The 20333-nt window shown below is 40.5% G+C and overlaps 1 protein-coding gene and 1 pseudogene across 1 annotated transcript; both read left to right on the top strand.

Annotated features, from left to right (window-relative positions):
- Positions 1–2374: 2374 nt before the first annotated feature.
- Glyatl3 (glycine-N-acyltransferase like 3) lies at positions 2375–20055 on the top strand. The gene is made up of 5 exons (XM_028887283.2): positions 2375–7364; positions 8230–8337; positions 10427–10553; positions 12846–12978; positions 17174–20055. Exons 1-5 carry the CDS (start codon positions 7287–7289, stop codon positions 17598–17600), a joined length of 873 nt encoding a protein of 290 aa, XP_028743116.1. The 5' UTR covers positions 2375–7286; the 3' UTR covers positions 17601–20055.
- LOC114705401 lies at positions 4261–4435 on the top strand (annotated as a pseudogene).
- Positions 20056–20333: the final 278 nt, after the last annotated feature.

Genomic DNA, 20333 nt, shown 5'->3' with positions numbered 1-20333 from the left:
TATAAGTTAAATGCCAAGAGAAAATGGATTAATTCCTAAGGGAAAAGTTTGAAAGGTAAGCAATGTTTGAAAGATACTCAACCTTAAAACACAAAATAGGTGCTTATTAATTTGGGGAATGTTTATTTATTTTGAACTCAGAATGAAAACTGTTGGATTAAACTAACAGGTAAATTAGTTGCGTAAACTGCCATACAACAGTAACTTGGTATAACTGTTTTGGGAAAACTGTACAGGTAAATTATAGCCTCCATGTCATGTCAGTCATTCAAAATTCTTTATGTGAGCCTCTCCATTCCTCCCCAACTCTGTTGGGCATTTCTTCAACAATTAAGGCTCTGTTTAATGTGACACACCTGCGGTAGAACCTACGATTAAAGGATTTACTCTATTTCGTTGGATATCATTTCATTCTCTGTTTACCAAAAATATGCAGTTTGCACCTGTCAAAATTAGCATTTGGATTGTTCAACTTGGCTTCTTTTCTAAGCATGTCTAAGTCTTCTCATGTTTCATTCATTGTCAAGAAATATTAGGCTTTGGGAAAGAAGGAGAGCAAATAGAGAAATTCAAGCTTCCCAGTTGAGTGATAGCGTATCTACAGGTGTGAGCCTACATTTCTGTACTACTAAATCACCACATGGCCACTTTTTCTTGGCTTAGGAGTTTGCCTTCTTGGAGTTTTTAGATAGAGGGCCTCACTTTATAGCCTAGGCTGGCCTGGAATAAGTGTCAATCCTTCTGGCTCTGGTTAGAGAAGGCTGGAGTTAACAGACATGTACCACCAACACTCGGCTCACTTCCCTTTTTAAAATCACCTCTGTGACAGCTGTGAATGACTATAGCAGTGGTACAAAGATGTCATGACTCCATTCAAATTGAACAGAAAGACGAAAGAAAGATGTCTTCAAAATTCAATGAAACTTTTAGAATTCATTTTTAAATGAAATTGTGTGTAAACCAATAGAAAAGGTATGTCTTGGCCAATTGCAACTGTTTTCATTCCCAAGGAAATTCTTAAAATTAATGCACATTTTCAAATGAGACAAATACAACAGAGGGGACTTGGTGACAATTACAGTGTTAGAGGCTGACATACCTGTGTGTGTGTGTGTGTGTGTGTGTGTGTGTGTGTGTGTGTATACATGTACACATGCTTGAGCTCATTCCTGCCCTATACCAATAGTTAATTTCTTAATCCAATGGGTATTAAACCCCATAATACTATTGTATCCATTCAGCAGATAAACTGAAGAACTAGAAAGTTAACTGTCTTAATGTCACAAATAGTCAGTGACAGAATTTGAAAATGGACAACGTATTGAACCTTGACTTCCTAGAAACTTCCTGGACTACAACTAGAGTATCAGTGGATCCCCTACAGCAGCATGGATCTTTGTTCTTTGGAAATAATAAGTGAAGTACATATTTATCATTTGTGTTTATTTATAATAAAATTTAAAAAATTATTATTTTACACACTCTTTCCTTTAAGTTTGGAGTTGAGTGTTCACCATACTAGAAAGGCCATACTGCAGGATAATCATCTTCAACTTACTCAATTTTTCTGGAAAGTGCACTTTGCCATTGTTAGTTTCCTTTAGGCCAGAAGCAACCATTCTGATGTTATTCAGAACACTTGTACAAGATATCACTTATATTTCGGGAGACACTTAGCTCTCAAAGGCCATAAATAGTAACCTTACCTGTAACTTTAAATAATTCCCTTGGATGCTCTATACACACATGGTTCTATCTTGCAATAATACTATCAGTTCATTTTTTATTTTCCCTGAGGCAGGGTTTCTCTATGTAGCCCTGGCTGTCCTGTAACTCTCCCTGTAGACCAGGCTAGCCTCAAATTCATTCTATATTTCTTAGCATTTATTTAAAAACTACTTAGAAAACTCTTATGACAACAAAAAGCTGTATATGCCTTGCGTTTTTATCATTATGCCAGTATCTAACACCCTTAGTTCTTTTTTATTTAAAAAAAAATTATTCCTTTTACATACCAACCACAGATCCCCATCTCATCCCTCCTCCTGCTACCCCACCCCCATCTCCACCCTCCCCCCAAAAGGGGTAAGGCCTCCCATGGGGAGTCAGCAAAGCCTGGTACATTCAGTTGAGGCAGGTCTAAGCCCCTCCCCACTGCATCAAGGCTGTATAAGTTGTGCCATCATAGGTAATGGGCTCCAGAAAGCCAGCTCATGCACCAGGAACAGATCCTGATCACACTGCCAGGGGCCCCTCAAACAGACCCAGCTACACAACTGTTTCCACTATGCAGAGGGCCTAGTCCAGTCCCATGCAGGTTCCACAGCTGTCAGTCTAAAAGTTCGTGAGTTCCTAAAAGCTTGGTTCAGTTGTCTCTGTAGATTTCCCCATGATGATCTTAACCCACCTTGCTCATATAATCCCTCTTCCCTCTCTTCACAGCCTTAATTTTAGCACAAGGTAATTGACAGAATGAATTCTCAAACTGCAGGTTTTCAATTGCTGGGTTACTCATTTTATTCCTTAGACTAGTGTCTTAGGAAGAACATCCTAACTTACCTAGTCTTAGCCGCTAAGATGGTAAACAGTGTCCTCCTTCATGACTACTTCAAGAAAGCAGTCCTGTGTGCCAGGGACACATTTCTGCAGCTTATCTGAAGACCCGTGGAGTACATCATGTGCTGAGATGCTCGTTAAGTGCCCACTTGGTAGTGGAAATTCGAAACCTGGTTTTTCATTTAAAAGGATGTGGTGAAGGAATTAAAATTCTCAAAATGACTCTCAGTTCCACAAATACCCGTTTCTGTGTTTTTTTAGCTTTGAAAGTTTAGGGCAACAAAATCATTTCCTTGAAAACAATTTAAAAACATCCGAGAAGTTGGTACAAATACATTTTCCGGTTGTACTACCTTTGCCTGGCTTCTGTTCCTATTTTCTCCCCAACACCCCACCCATAGAATTCTAATAAATTGGTAGACTGCATGTATAAAATATCTAACTAGCCATCTCCTACTCAAGATTCATATGTTGAATTTCACACTACAAGACTAGATGGGGTTGAAAAGAAAGGGACAGAAAAATAGCTGTGCTGTGTTTGAGATTATTATTAGGCCCTGGGTAAACCCCACCCCTTCCCCAGGTAGGGCCATTCTTCCTCCTCTTTTCACTAAGGCTTAATGAGAAAAGGAGCCCAGACGTCTAAGTTTACCATTTACACAGAAGCAGCCCTGCATGGACGCAGCTGAAATACCTGTTTGCAACTGAACGCTCAACAGCAAGGTATGTTATGAAAATAACACTCTCCAAGTCATCAGTCTATCATTAGGAAGGAAGGAGAGAAACAGAAAAGATAAAATTCACCTTAGATAGATAGGATACGTTATGAGGTTTACAGGAAAGAATACTTTGGTGTGGTTTCATTTTTCTCCTTAAATTTTGGTGGGAAAATAAGCATTACAAAGTCTTAAACTGCTCTGTGGTGTGATTATAACGAGTAACAAAAGATACATCATCTGAACCAAATGTCCTTTAATATGTGGTAATTACAAGCAATGGATTACAAGTCCTCAAAAGAAACTTTCCTTGTTTAAAAAGAAATGACCACGGTCATATATTTAACCCTAATTTTGATTCATTTCCCCTACAATCTAAAGTGCCACATACAGAGAAAAAACACAGGAATTGTGCACCTAATTGATGAGGTGCTTTTTGGTGTGGTGTGTGTGTGTGTGTGTGTGTGTGTGTGTGTGTGTGTGTGTGTGTGTGTGTTGGTTTTTTGTTGGTTTTTGGTTTTTGGTTTTGGTTTTACCGGTTTTTTCCTGTTACATGGTATTTATATCAGAATCAGAAATCAGAGCTGCATTCAAAGATTCACAGCTGAAGGAAAACGGCTTTAAAGCATGCAAATCTGCTGCCCCCGAAAACAACTATGAATTCCTCAAATAGTAGCCTTAAAATTGACATTTCGTCAGAGGCTGTGTATTCATTGCTCTTCTCTTCAGCAAGGAGCTTCCCTAGACACGGTTCTGTGAACTGGAGTCTGCTGTCAGCAGCTTCCACTGGCTGGAAGAGCAAAGGACTCTTGTCTAGAGCAACAGCATGCCTACCAAAACCCTTTCCTCGCTAGCTAGCCTCCAGAGCTGTGGAAGAGTAAACTGCTTTTGTGTTAGATGACTCAAGAATGTAGTACTTTTGATAAAGTAGCCCTAGAAAAGTAAAAAACATTTTAAAAGTAATAATTGCAATTTAAATACAATTTAACAGCTTACTGGCAGCAGAGATACCATACATAATAAAATAGGTAGTTTTCCCGGGGCAAGACTCAAAGGTTCTTTCATCATACCTAGCATGTACTGACCCCTGCAATTTCTACAAATTTGGGAAACAGGATTGCATAATTTATGGTAGCAGGAGCCTATGTTCATATGAGCTCTCCCCTAAAAATAAAAATAAAAATAAAATGTAAAAAAAAAAAAAGATGCTGGCCATTGTGTACCACTATAAAAACAAATTGTTTTGTTTATTTATAAAAATCATTTTCCAAGAGTGAGTAATGCTTCAGTTGTATGATTGGTCAATAAAATTTTCCAAATACTTTTCCTGTATTGATAAACAATGTCCCTGAAGAAAGTTGAGTTCTTAAAACTTGAAAGCCTTATTTTCCTTGGCAAGATTTTATGTGTGTGCCTATTGATAGAAGTTTACCTCAATGGGTTGGTTATAAACCTTTACTTTCCAATTCTAGAAGACATTCTGATTATTAAGGACCTGTAGTGGAGTGGGAAGGATATGACAGTCTGGTAACTTTAACACTATATATATATATTTTTTTTTTCTTGATCTATGGGAATTTTCATATTCTGTTTTGTGGCGTTAACCAAATCTTCACATTTAGTGAAGATCACCTATGAAATTCATCACTGTTTATTGAACAGGCATTTTCACATCTTGTGTGTTAAAGTTAGTATCATGTGTGGAAGGCCCTGGGAAATGTCTAGTTTTAATTTTTTCACCTGAGTAATTTGTTGGCAAGAACGAAGCCTAGAAGGGAGACTGATCCAGGGGAGGTTTTGAATGTAGGAAACTGGACTGCAGTGTAGCCATGGCAGACAGGTAAAATGAAGTGAATGCCAGGAAAAGAACACGGAATAACTTTACAGACGGCCAAAGCAGCACCTAATCGTGTTTCTTTCTCTCGTGTTAGCGGCTGGAAAGGTTTAGTGTCAGATGTAAGCTCCCAGCCTGTCGTTTCTCCTTTTTTTTTTTTTTGGGGGGGGGGGTTCAGTCTGTAACGGCACATGCTACACTGATCTAGTTGATACTGAAACATTGCTCCTAGTGACACTGAGTTAGGTTCCTACAAAACTGTTTTCACTCAGTACATAACCTCACTTTGTATTTTCTTTTCGTTTAAAGACATGGTTTAATTTTTAAAGACATATTTAATAAAATATGTATTGCTGATTGGCTCTCATCAAACTGGTCAGTAACACTAAAACTCATGCTGGAACAATGCTTACTAACGTGTTTTTCCTGCAAGACAGCAAAGCCTCCTTGCACTTGGAAATATCTAAGCAGCGGTTAGGCACTATGCCTAGGAGCCATTTTTAAATTTTTTTAATTGTTCGACAGTTTTGCATATTTATGGCATGAGCCGTATTTCCTTTCACCCCTGCTGCCTGCCATTCCTCCCTCTCTTATCCCCCTTCCTAACGAACCCTTCCCACCAAGTCTTCCTTTTGTTCAAGGCCACTGCATTTGATTAGAGTTCCTTTCCCTTGAACATGGGTGGGAGGTTACTCAGTGGAACAAGGGCCACTCATCAATGGCTTCAGCACTGAAGAAAATGGCATACCCTTCCTTAAGACCTGTTAATTGCCAACAGTCAGTGCCAGAGACGAGGAGCGTCTCACTCCCCATCCATGATGACATGTTAACAAGTCTAATCTTATAGAGAAAACCGGCAACCACAGGGAGTCCACGAGTGCAACAGTCATGTCATGTTAAGGAAACATCTTTTGCTACACATCTCCGACCCTCTGGCCCTTTCTCCCTACCTCTCATCTATACTCCCGGAGTCTTAGAGAGAGAGATAAAGCTGTCCCTTTTAGGGCCAAGCACTGGCCCATTGCTTACCCACACATTTTAAACAGGAAATTACTAACAAAAGATTTTTTTTATTTAAGTAAATAAAAGGAGCAATAAATAGTGACTTTTGTTTACATCATAAGAAGTGAAATAGGACAATAAAGTTCTCCACTGAACTTCACTGAAAATGTGTGTCAGGAGACAGGTTTTTTTTGTTTTTTTTTTGTTTGTTTGTTTTGCTTTTTTTTAATTGTTCTTTGAACATCTACAGATAACTGCCACAACATTGCCAGGATTGATTTGGCAGTTACAAATAAATCTTAGTTAGAAGGCAGCTGGTTATCACATGTGGAATCTAGAAATAAGATTCTATCTGCTGGACTATAGTCTATGTTTATAAACTAAACTTTCTCTTGGCTCTATTCCTTTTATATCTTATTTTCCATTTGCCTGAATTTTAATTTCAATTTAATTGTTATATCTATCTATATAGATATGTATAGATATATGTTTACCTGTGTTCAAAATATTATTTCTCGGCATTTAGGGGATGATACAGCTAGCAGGTGGTTTCATTTTATCCTTCACTTAAGAGACAGGAAGGAGTTCAGGACAAACCAAAGGTGACATTTGTTGACAAGCATTACAGTCCTCCAACAGCTGAGAGGCCTCCAGAGCCAGAGAGACCATTGTCTCTAAAGGAGTTGGGGTTTTCATTTGGCTTCATGGGTCAAACCTAGTTATTTCTCTTTCCTCCCTGTATTCATTGGTCCACAGGTGTCTGTATTTCTCTTTTATCACACACAACTTACACGGCAGGTGATCGTAAGGGAAATAACAAACCGGGAAGGCCCTCCCTTCTTGCTGCCAACAAGCTATATGAGACTAACTGAAACAGAACACACTTAAATGTAGAAGTCCAGCTCTTACCAGTTCCCTGCTGGGGATGATCAGAATATAGTGGCTGTGTAGCCCCCTCTGTAAAGGATTAGGTCTAGTGATCTCCATTTCCACATATTCACTGGTTTACCTACCCTGCGGCCTCCCTACCTTTCATTTCCATCCTCTTCAAAGGAAGTGTCGGTGTTATACCAAAAGAAATCAGCATATTCCAAGTAGCATCCAGTGTTAATAGGCAGAAATTAAATATCTATCTTCAAGTTTCTAGTTAGGTGCGGAAGTGCATAACTTTGGAGACGATGTTGGTGCTAAACTGCTCCACCAAATTACTTATACTGGAGAAAATGTTGAAGAGTCACTTTCCTGAATCACTCAAGGTAGTGTAATCCTAATTGTACTAAGTTTCTCTATTGTACTAATTTAGGAGATAATGTCAGACATGTGGCTATTACTGCTCTTTTCTGTTGCTCTGGAGGACTCCTTAGGGGAATTTGGGCAGTCAAGACTATGTTATTTTAGAAGTAACCTGTTTTAAATGATAGATGACGGTGAATTTTGTGTCGCTGAAAGTAAGAATATGCTTGAGGACTGAAGTTTTTGTTGCAGGTTGCTCACTCAAGTCTCTGATCTAAAATCCAAGGGGGGGCTGCTGATCACTGTGTGACAGTGTGAAAGATGTCATAAATCAAAGATTCTAATAAATGTAAAACCGGGCTGTGGTGAGCATGGAAGTTGGCTTTGCGTTGATGGACAGTTAGGTGTTTCCTGTTTGATGATGATGATGATGAAAATATTATGAATATTGGCTCCACAATCCTTGCTATGCTGCAACTTTCACCAGTTCTGGGTGTACATGATGTTTTTAGGACAGACATTTTTCCTCATGAAGGAAAAAGATGGGAAAGATACAGAACAGCTCCTCATAGTACCCTCATATTAATTGGTGCTCAGTCACCAAGCATTCTCTCGACTTCTTCAGGATTATAGGGTATCAGGATTTAACAGACTTGTTAATCGGTTTCCATGAACATCTTTGAAGTGATGACTCTAAAGAAACCCATGTTGTGTATATGTGTGTGAATATATCTATAATTCCTCTCTCAGAGCTACTCTAAAGAAATCTGTGTTGTGTATATGCACGTGAATATATCTGTGACTCCTCTCTTGGGGCTGTGATTTTAGAGTAGAGAGGAAGAAGGTGATGCAATTGGAATAGCTAGTGCTGTGATTATCTTGTCTCAGGTTTATGGAGCGGTGATGAACATAAATCGTGGAAATCCCTTTCAAAAGGAAGTAGTATTGGACTCATGGCCAGACTTCAAAGCTGTCATCACCCGGCGACAGAGAGAGGTACAGTGCTAAAAAGCAAATAAGAAACGTTAAAAGTTAAATCGGCACCAACTGGAAAGAGTGGGTTAGATAAAGGGAGCAGGATGACCATTGTAATAGCATACATTATCTTCACATGGTATGTAGTTCATCAATGGTTTGTAGTTGACGCCTTTGGAGTCTCAGGCATATCAAGACTGCTAGCCTGCAAGTGTTCCTTTAATGACTCACAATCTCTAGAAGATGATGTAGCACGAATCTTAAAAGTTCTTATTAATAAAACAAACCTTGCCTGGCGGTGGTAGCGCACGCCTTTAATCCCAGCACTCGGGAGGCAGAGCCAGGCGGATCTCTGTGAGTTCGAGGCCAGCCTGGGCTACCAAATGAGTTCCAGGAAAGGCGCAAAGCTACACAGAGAAACCCTGTCTCGAAAAACCAAAAAAATAAAAAATAAATAAATAAATAAATAAATAAAAATAAAACAAACCTTGGGCCAGGTATTGAGGTGAATGCTGGAAGATCAGAGAAGCAGAACAAGCCACAGCCACCTAACCTCACCACTTCCTCAGCTGATCCTGTTTCCTCAGGCTGGAAGCCTTTGAGTCCTCATCCAAATGGATCTCAGCTGAACTGCTTCTCAAAAGCCTGAAAGCTTAACCAGGCTCTAGTTCCTGGTCCTCACACCTTAAATATCTTTCTGCTTTCTGCCATCACTTCCTGAAATTAAAAGCGTGTGTCACCATGCCTGGCTATTACCAGTGTGGCCTTGAACTCACAGAGATCCAGGCAAATTTCTGCCTCTGGAATGCTAGGATTAAGGGCGTGAGTTCCACCATTTTCTAGCCTCTGTGTCTAGTGACTGTTCTGTTTTCTGACCCTAGATACATTTATTAGAGTGCACAATATTTTGGGGAAAACAATACCACCACAAGATGAAGCATACAATATGAACATACTAGCTCCTTCACTAGTAGGGTATTTCTTAGGACTGATGAATTTGGGAATTTGAAAAAAAAAAAATGAGAAAATTAAAGGAAGTCAGCACAATGAGACCAATGACCTCATTCTCCCTCTGAAGCCAAAGAGAACCTCTAGTGATCCAAGATGATCTGCCCTCTGCAGAAGGAAGACTGTGAGGGCTGTCATTCTTACATTCTACTCACTGGGTTTTACCTTTTCTCTTTGTGTGTGTGTGTGTGTGTGTGTGTGTGTGTGTGTGTGTGTGTGTGTGTGTGTCTGTGTCTGTGTGTCTGTGTGTGTCTGTGTCTGTGTGTCTGTGTGTAGCTAGGGGTTAAAGTCAGGTGTCCTGATTAGCGTCAGCTCTTAATGTGATGAGTTCTAGAGCCATCTGAGGCAGTCTCAACTGAGGCACTGTTGAGTCTCCACTGGCTTGTTGCCATGTCTGTGATGACTGGCATGGGGGCGGGGTGCAGCTTTCCGTGTGGGAGACTATGGCTGTATAAGAGAGCTAGCTGAACGAGAGCCAGAAAGAAGCATTCCTCCATGATACCTTCTTCAGCTGCTACCTGACTTCCCTCAGTGAAGGACTGTGACCAGGAAGCATAGGCCATAACCCCACCCCAAGCCTTTTGGTCAGAGTTGTTTTCTCACAGCAACAGAAAGCAAACTAGATCTGGCCTATGCTGGCCAGCTGCCCAGCTACATTTGTAGCAAACTTCTTCATCTTTCGCTGCTGTTGCCTTTGTTTTGAGGTGACTCTTTCTATAGTCCCCAGGCTGGCCTCTTAGAATCAAGCAATTCTCCTGCCTTAGTCTCCCAACAACCTCCCCCCCACACACACACACACCAGCTGAGACTGCAGTTGCCGGCCACTACAGTTTCAATTTTTATAAATTAAATCCTAGAAAGTCTGAAAGATCTTAGAACTTTCTTAGTTCTGGAAGAAAGAATCAAGAAAAAAAAAAATCACAAGATCTCTATTTTCCTCATTATAGTATTTTTAGCCACATTCTTGTTCCTCTGTTTCCAGGTAACTAATTTGAACAATAGAAAATTAGCTAGATAGTAATCATAGCTAATCTTTCCAGGATATGGATTACCCAGAAGATATGCTTTCGTGTTATATTCATGACTGTGTCTTCTGCCCTAGGCTGAGACAGATAACCTTGACCATTACACTAATGCATACGCTGTGTTCTACAAGGATGTCAGTGCTTACCAGCAGCTATTGGAAGATCGTGATGTTATTAACTGGGACCAAGTTTTTCAAATACAAGGTAAGGTCAAGTTCAAAGTATACATTATATACCCACATTTTCCTTTTTTTAGTATGTATACCAGAGAAGTCTAGAAAAACATATCATGGAGACTGGAGAGATGGCTCAGTGGTTAAGAATTCTTGCTGGTCTTCCAGAGGATCAGAGTTCAGTTCCAGGAGCCTTGTTAGTGTAGGTGACTCATAGCCACCTGTGACTTCAGCTCTAAGGGAATTGACACTACCTTCTGGCTTCTGCAGTCAGTGTGTTCATGTACGCGTACACATACACACACACACACACACACACACACACACACACATGCACATACTCTTTTTATAAATCTCTTAAAAGATATTACATACATGTACAGTATATAGAGGTTGACAGAGATAAACCTGTAGATACTTAACATATATACTTGAGTTTTATAGAGTTATTATTCCTATACTAGAGTATGTATGTTACCTTTGACTTATACCACTTATTTTTCTCTTGTAGACAATCTTTTGAGTGTTGGGTATGGAGGCACCCACCTGTAATCCCAGGGCTTGTGAGGCAGAGGCAGAAGGATTCCAGTTTAAGGCTACCTAAGCCACATGGACTACATATATAGCACACTGTTTCCAAAAAAAAAAAAACCAATAAAATACAGACCTTTTGATTACTTAGATATAGCTCAGTTTGATAATAAGGGATATTAACTTTTGCAGCTGTAATTTTAGTAGCATTAACTTGTAAACTTCCTAGTCTTTACTGAGGCTTAGCTACCAGAAGGAGGTGTCAAGGTTCAACTACCACACTGTGTTCAATATGCCTTCAAACCCAGTTGTAGTCTCAAGGTCATACTGAGAAGCAGCTCACAAATGAAGCAGGGAGGGAAAGAAAGAGACATCGTGCTTCAGTAATGAGACTAGAATATAGAAAGTCAAGTTATTTTAGAGGAGTCTGTCCACCAAGAGTCAGACTGCAAAGGCTAGAAAACAGCAGGATTGTTATGCAAATCCACAAGATTCTGTTAAAGGATATCAAGATTGTATTAAGATATAAAATGGGGATAATACACTCATGGATATAGAACAAAGTAAACAGCCGTCGTCGCCGTCACCGTCGTCCTCCATTCTGTGCAGGGGTGAAGGGAACCTACCATCTGGTCTCCCACCTCCCAAGAGACAGGGAGTGCGCCCCATCCTCAGTTTTAACTGGTTATGTACCTAGCAAGGGCCACACCCATTGGGCCACATAGCCCAAAAGTCATTGGTTAAACAGATCAAATTTTCACAACCGGGGACTTGGAGAGAACTGTAATGCTATTAACAACAGAGACCAAACCCTGTATTTGTGTACTGGGGTAGGAGAGATGGTGCCCAGAACACCGCTAAATAAATGCTAAATAAATACCAAACGAAGGGGTATAGAATGTAGCATGACTGTGAGAAATGAGTGGGATCTGGGTGGGTTCACTGTGCTCAACCTTCCAACCCCAGGCTGTATCTGGACTACCATAATGGACATTGTGGAAATGGATGAGAAACTTCAAAGTTGCCTTGTGTTCTAGTCTCATTCCTGTGGATGATAAAATACCATGACAAACGTAATTTAAGGAGGAAAGGAGTTTATTTCAGCTTACAGTTCCAGGTCATCATGCATCCCTGGGGGAAAGTCAAGGCACAAACTTCCAACATTACATCCATAATCAAGCACAGAGAAACAAGTGTATGTACATACGTGCTCACTTACTTAGCTGCTTGTATTTGATTTCTCTACTCTTAAACAGTTCAGGCTCAATGCCTGCCTAATGGTACCAGTCACAGCGAGCTGGTTCTCCCCACATCAGTTAACTTATTAAGACAATACTGCACAGACCTGCCCACAGGCTAACCCCAAGGTAGTCAATCCTTAGTGAGACTCTCTTCCCAAGTGATTCTGTGTTGTCAAGTTGAAGCTAACCATCACACCTTACTATACTAAAAAAATCTAAACTCTTATAAACACTTGATCTTTAATTTTTAAAGTCATAAATAAAAAAGAGACAATACTCTTCAAGAAATTTAATCTGAAGCATTAAGAAAATTAACAAATAAAACTTTGAGTAAGAAATTCCAAATGTCCTTGAGGTATTTTCAGCAGAAGTGGAAGATCATGACTGGTCACGACAATATGATTTGATTTGTAGATCAGGTAGAGGATGTCTGTAGTAATACATATATAACTAACTATATCATGGTTATGACATCAAATGGTGGTACTGATGACATGTGGCATACAAATGCTGAAATAAATGACTGTGTTTTTGTGTCTGTCGTTATCCAGGGCTGCAAAGTGAATTATATGCTGTTTCCAAAGCCGTTGCCAATGCAAAGCTGTTGGATTTGGATATAAAGCTGACTTCCTTCAAGGCTGTCCATTTTTCTCCTGTTTCATCTGTGCCAGACCACGGTTTCCTGTATGTAAAACAAGTTCTATGTTTGGAGCTGGATTTACTGTTATGCAAGTCCCAACAACAATGCTGGAATACTTATTATCTCAAAAGAATAGTTAGGCTTTTTGAATTGGGCCATTGGGCTAAGGGTGCGTGTGGTGTGTGTGTGTGTGTGTGTGTGTGTGTGTGTGTGTGTATTTATGTACACTCTTTCTCTTTCCTGTACTTCACTGCTTATTATTTCTCTGAAAATCAAATCAGTGTCTTTATCTATAGTCACTGAGCTCATGAAACCTGAATTTTCATAGTATATATATATATATATATATATATATATATATATATATATATATATGGAAAAGCCATTTCTTGGTTCCATTCTTCATAATATAATTCTAAGTAATCCCTATTGTCTGAGTCAAAAGTTGGGGAGGATTCTGTTGTTTAAAGCTAGAGGTATTTTACTGATTTATGTTGAGATTTTAAGGACAAGGAACTAAATGATTTAAATGTATCCCTCTCCTTTTCTCTCTTTTCTCTCTGTCCTCTCAAGTAGAACCATCATGATTCTATTTCTAACAGAGTTGAACTTAAACACACAAGTGAGTTCTGAGGCTAGGAACTGACCACAGGAAGTTCAGTTTGAGAAGGCAGTCCTTAAAAATACTTGTGGGTGTGTGTTTGCATTGTCTCTCCTCTCTTATTTGGAGGCCTTGTGTCGTGAGAATCTTCCCTTCAGCTTATCCTTCCTGGACCTCAATCTCTTCTCAGAATTGGGGTCTAGTAGCTAGGAGGATAGATAGCTCACCCAGGGAAAGTGCCTTTGACACAAGCACAAATACCTAAGTTAGAAGTCCCAGCACCCACTTAAAAGTTAGTTGTGGCAGCAAACACCTGTTGCTCTGGGGCAAATAAGAGCCTCTCTGATGCTTGCTGGCCATCCAGTCTAGCTGAAGTAGTGAGCTCTGGTTCAGTGGAAGACCCTGTCGCAAAAGACAGAGTGGAGAACAATTGAAAAAGACACCTCATGTTGACATGTGCGCGCGCGCGCGCGTGCGAGCGCACATACACACTTTTTTTTTTTTTTAAAGAATGAAACAAGGTTGATTAAAAGGTGCCCACCTCCATTCATGTCAGTCCTGTGCTCCTATGGTAGGTGTTAAAGGACCTGGTAAGCACAAACTAACCCTGAAATCTCAGGAAATCACTAGGACTCTCTTTCATGTTTTCACAATATGGAAACACACAAACACTGAAAGGAGAAAACCCTCCCCCAGCACAGGGGTCAACTTTCACATACATCCTGAGAACTACCCCTTATGAATGCTGTACTCCTACTCAATTAACTGAAACAGAATGCCATGCGCTTTATCCTTAATCCTAGCACCTTTAAGATGTATATCTAAAAGAGAAGATTTTTGGTTTGGTTTTGTTTTTTAGTGGTGGTGAGGGTTCAACACAGGGATTCTCTGTGCCGCCCTGGCTGTCCTGGAACTCTGTATAGACCAGGCTGCCCTCAAACTCAGAGATCTACCTGCCTCTGCCTCCCAAGTGCTGTGAATAAAGGTATGTGCCCTGACTCCTGGGTAAGACAAAAATTCCCCACCCCACTTGCTTTCTCTAGACCAGGCTAGCCACTGCTTCAATCTCTGCTTTCTGGAGATTATTGTTTTAGATTCTTCATGTATGTGAGATCACATGCTTTTTGTCTTTCTGCACTTGGCTTATTTTGATTAATATACTAACAGTCTCATTCATGTTTTTGCAGATGATAAGATTGAGTCTTCTTTTTGAGGATGAATACTGTTTCATTGTGTACATATCACATTGTTCATACATGCTTAACACGAATCCATGTCTTGCTCATTGTCAAACATGCTGCAGTCAACAGGGACTGACTTTACTACTTTGGGGTATATTCTCAGGAATAGGGTGTCTTGATCATATTACAATTGTAATTTTAATTCGTTGAGGTATCTCCACAATGTTTTCCTTCGTAGCTGTACTAATTTACCCCCAGTGCTGTATAAAGTTTCCTTTTCCCATCTTCACTACCCCTTGGTGTCTTTTGACTTCTGAACAGAAACCATTCTAACTGCAGTGAGGTGATGTTTCATAGTGGGTTTGATTTGGAGTTTTTTCATATATCACTTGGCCATTTGTATGCCTTATTTTTTAAAATCTCTCTGTAGGCCCGCTGATCGTTTCTAAATGGGTTATTTGGTTTTAACCCCATTGGGTTTCCCTCATTCCGTGTATTCTGGATATTAGACACCTACCACAGGTATAATTTTCCAGTGCTTTCACCATTCTTCAGGGTTTCCCTTCATTGTCTTGTTTCTTTTGCTGTACACAGCCTTTTACCATGGTGTGTTGGTGGTATAATAGTGAGCATAGCTGCCTTCTGGAATGTCTTCTGGAAGTAATCCTCCTTTTGCATTCTCCCCCATACTTCTGTATCTTATTCCAAATATTCTTGTCCATTCCAAAGTATGGGACTTAGTCTGGTGATCCCACATAGCAGTGACATTTTGTCTTTAGCCCCAAAGCCATTCTCAAACTGTGGACCGTACTCCACATGCTTGGTCCTTCGGGTACAAACGTGTGACACACTGTGCCTGAGATCTTGCCTTGGCAATGTTTCTGCTTGTAGCAATATTTGTGCTTGAAGTTGTCTGCCCTTTCTTTGAAGTATACTTTCAAAGTTGAACTGAAAAATCGTAAGTCAATTTCCCCTCTTCCTCCCTGAATAGATTGGCCAAGCCTACAGCTGATGGCCACTAAGAAAAGTGAAAGGCAGAATTAGATACATTTTTACAACCACAGCAGGACTACAGTATGAGTCTTTACTAGTCAATGGGCTAAGTAGTATTGACAAATTCACAATGTAAGCAAATTCCAAGGGTGCCAAGGCACATAGCTTATAATTTGTTTCAGTTCTTTCTTTTCTTTTTCTTTTTTCTTTTTTTGGTTTTTCTAGACAGGGTTTCTCTGTGTAGCTTTGCGCCTTTCCTGGAACTCACTTGGTAGCCCAGGCTGGTCTCGAACTCACAGAAATCCACCTGGCTCTGCCTCCCGAGTGCTCCCGGCCCTTTCTTTTCTTAAGATCAGTTTATTTATGTGTATGAGTTTTCTGTCTCTGTGTGTGCCTGCATGCCAGAAGAGGGTATCAGATCTCCTTATAGGTGGCTGTGAGCCAGCATGTGGTTGCTAGGAATTGAACTCAGGTCTGTGGAAGAACATCAAGTGCTCTTAACCTCTGAGCCATCTCTCCAGCCCAGCCCCTTGTTTTAGTTCTTAAAATGTACCAGGAACTTTATCTTGACATCAGGGCTTTTACATATAAAATTACTAGACACTTCTATTATACAATTAAAATAGATAAAAGCTAGCATCCTGCAAAAGCTGGCTAGTGAAAAATTGAGAATATTCAGTCTAGAGAGGAGCAGCAGGGGGGAAGGCGGGCAAAGCTAATCCTTCCAGAGTATGTGCATATGCATAGTGACTTGTATTCATTTTCTAGCCTTGGCTATGCAAAAGCAGAAGAATCCCGAATGCTAGAATACAATTTAGTCCCAAAATATTAGGGCTCAAAAACAAAAAAAAAGAAATCTGGACTGCCTAAGACTTCACAAATATCCTTTAAGGGCAATTCTGGGTGAAATTAATAGTAACAACAACAACAGGTAAATAAACATGGATGTGTGTGTTAACTGGAGCCTCGCTTATTTGTGCAAGGAATGATTCAAGAGTCTGGCAGCCCTCAAAATCAAAAGTGATTCCAACGCTCCACCCATCCAGGACGACACACATGTGAGAGCAAACTAGGGAATCACATGCTTGGCCTGATCAGCTAGGTGTCTGCCTCTTTTGGGAGTGATTCCAGCCTGCTGGTAACTGGCTGAACCCTAAGAACCTGTGTGAGTACGCAAACAATCCAAACCTAAGTTAAGTTGTACTCCCTCTCCCAGAGAGTGGGGATGCAGCAGCAACTGCCTCCGCCACACTGCAGTCTGCAGAGCTGACCAAAACAAATGGGTATAAAACCAAACTGAGTATGCACGTTTTGTCTTTCAAGTGGAACGTGTTTAGGTTTTAAATTCTTGAAAAAGCCAGACAGTCTCGGAGATGATTTCTCATTTTAAATGCGTTATGAAAAGCGTAGCGACTGGTAGTCACATGACTCCAAGAGCCCATTTATTTATTTATTTTTTCCTAGAGCTGGGCCTTCCCCGAGACTGACCTACCTAAGTGTCTCAGATGCTGATCTCCTCAACCGGACTTGGTCACGTGGCGGCAACCAGCAGTGCCTCCGATACTTAGCCAAACTCATCGCCTGCTTTCCCAGCGTGTGTGTGCGTGATGAGAAGGGAAACCCAGTGTCCTGGGGTATCACAGACCAGTTTGCCACCATGTGTCATGGCTACACCCTACCTGACCATCGCAGGAAAGGTTACAGCCGACTGGTGGCCCTCACACTGGCCAGGAAGTTGCAAAGCCGTGGATTCCCCTCCCAGGGAAACGTCCTGGACGACAACGTGGCCTCTATAAACCTCCTAAAGAGTGTCCATGCTGAGTTCTTGCCTTGTCGTTTCCACAGGCTTATTCTCACCCCTGCGTCTTTCTCTAGACAAGCTCACCTTTAGCTCAGAGAAACTCCAAGGATATTCCACTTTCTCTGAGCATATACCCCCTTTAAATGAAGTGTGAATTAAACCAAGAGAAGCATGTCATTGAAAGGGGCCTGAAAAAAGTATGCAAGATCACCCTGAGAAACTGTTTCTGTCTTAGATTTCCACCATCAAGAACTCTGGGGGCTGGGGTCCCAGTAGGTGTGTCTCAGAATAGAGGGTGTGTGTCCTCTGTTAGGACCCACCGCAGGGAAGAATTCTTTAAAGCCAGCCATTCCTGGCCTATGTTAGAAACGCCTGCATGAGAAAGAGTGATTTAATGTGGGGCCATTGGCCTCCTGCTCCACAGTCTCCAACCATGCCAGCCCCTCCTGCTGTAAAATCCTCTTGGTCCCAGCTGGATATCTGAGCAACCTGTCTAAGCTCTTGGTAGGGGACCTGCCATTTTCCCCTTCAGTGACTGACTGCTGGTGCAGAGAGTTAAGCTATAGTTCTTCCCTGGGAGTGTTTGTGGGTAGTGGTTCTCACAGGTTCCTGTTTATCAGAATCACCAGGAGGAGAGGTTGCAGCACAGAGGCCGACCCCTCCCCCGTAGCTCCTGATGCAGGGAGCACCTGGGCAGGGCCTGAGAATTTGCATTTCCCAGTGTTCCTTCTCATTTGCCTTAAATAGGTGAACAACTGTGATCATTAGACCAGACCTTATCCATGATTGTTCCAGACCTTACCCATGACTGTTCCAGACCTTACCCATGAACTGTTCCAGACCTGACCCATGACTGTTGCAGACCTGACCCATGACTGTTCCAGACCTTACCCATGACTGTTCCAGACCTTACCCATGAACTGTACCTTATTCATGAACTGTTCCAGACCTGACCCATGACTGTTCCAGACCTGACCCATGACTGTTCCAGACCTTACCCATGACTGTTCCAGACCTTACCCATGAACTGTTCCAGACATCTGGATTATAATCTCCTTTTTCATGAAAATCTGAAATTCACATATAGGTGTGTATGAGGTTATAAAAATGGCATATAAGATGTTACATGGATATTTTCTGTAGGCATTTTTATAATTCTAGAAATTTGATATTATAATCAATTTTAATCCTCTTATTATATTGAAGAAATTTGATATCTAGAAACAATAAATGCTTCAAGATTGCATTTAATATGGTCAGTACTGAAAAGCCAGAACTCTGTAATTTTTATTTTAGTTCTCAAATAATTAAATTAATGCTTTATTGTTATTTTTTTGTTGTGATTCTTTTTTATGTTATTTGGTCTCTGTGTGTAAATCAGAGGACAATGGGTAAGAGTTAATTTCCTGTTCCCATTATGTGGGTTTCAGAGCTCACACTCAGGCTGTCAGACTCAGTGGCCAGCACCTTTACCTGATAAGACATCTCAGCTGCCCATTCTTGTAAATTTAATTTCCACTGGTCTAGGCATATGTATTTTTCAAGGTCTGTAAAGGAAAAAATGAGCATCATGAGGAGAGCGGACATAAATGCAATGGCTGAATTTATGTAGACTCAATAAAGTTGACTTCACCATATAGAAACCGCTGCTTCCCTATCCCATGGAACTTAAAAATCCTAACAATAAAATAAGGCAAAATCCAAAGTTTTGGTGTTTATTCTGATAAAAGGAGGCAAAATGGTTGATGTACAGGATATGGTAATAACCAGACATCTTGAGAGTGGATTTATTCTTAGGTGATTCTTACCCAGTGGTTACCTAGAAACTCATCCTTGGTACCAGAGGGAGAGAAGAGTCCATAAAACTCTTGGGAGAACATGATCTAATATCTGCCCTTGGGATGCTCATTAATTTTAGCCCTGACTCAACATGAGTAGCACCTGCCTCAGTCTTGGTGCTATTATTATTTCTTTGTTTCTTCCTAGTGATAATTGATCTACCACTTATTGATAAGTACATCAAACACTGTATGTTCATAATGTAATCTGCAGGATAGAACTGTTCTCTTACTGAATTAGTGAGGTAATGACTCACCAAAAACTATTCAATGTGTAAGTGGCAAAATCATGACCATAATCTGAATCTATTGCATTGCAAATTGTACACTTACACCTTGTTATTAGTTGTTATTGTTCTCTTGGAATCTCCAGCTCACTCCTGCACAGTCTGAGAAGCCCCATCTTTCTCTCTCCAAACCCTGCCCTTTCAGAGAATCTCCAACAAAGAAAAGGCTTCAAAAAGCCCAGTTCTAAATTCTTGCAACAGCTTCTCCCCTGAAGTTGCCAGCAGCCCAAGTCCTCACCTAAAGTGTTCAGGTTTTGACCATACTTGGGCACAAGCCCTGCTTGTGGTGGACACCCTTCACCTACAGGCTACTTAACCTCCCTGCTTTAGTTAGGGCGAGTGACTTCTCCTGCCTCTATCTCTGGGATTGGAGAATTCACCTGGGAGCTGCTTTGCTCAAATAAACCTGTTCTTTTACTTTTTCAGTTTGGCTTGATCTGGCTTACTGTGTCAGCAGAGAAGCATATTATAGCAATACAGAAAACTTGTTAGTTATATTCTTAACTTTTCTTATTTTTCATATTAAAATATAATCCCATCATTTTCCCCTTCTCATTTCTCCACAAAACCTTCTAGTTTACCCCAAACTCTCTTTCAAAATCATGACTTCTATTGCTTTAACTGTAGTTATACACACTTTCCTAAATATAAAAATGCAATCTGCTCAGTCCATATAATATTATTTGATGTATATGACT

Source organism: Peromyscus leucopus, chromosome 16_21, assembly GCF_004664715.2.
Source record: "Peromyscus leucopus breed LL Stock chromosome 16_21, UCI_PerLeu_2.1, whole genome shotgun sequence".
In the NCBI taxonomy this organism is placed as follows: Eukaryota; Metazoa; Chordata; class Mammalia; order Rodentia; family Cricetidae; genus Peromyscus; species Peromyscus leucopus.
Note: the sequence above shows the minus strand (reverse complement) of the source record. Positions and strands in the feature narration are given on the sequence as shown.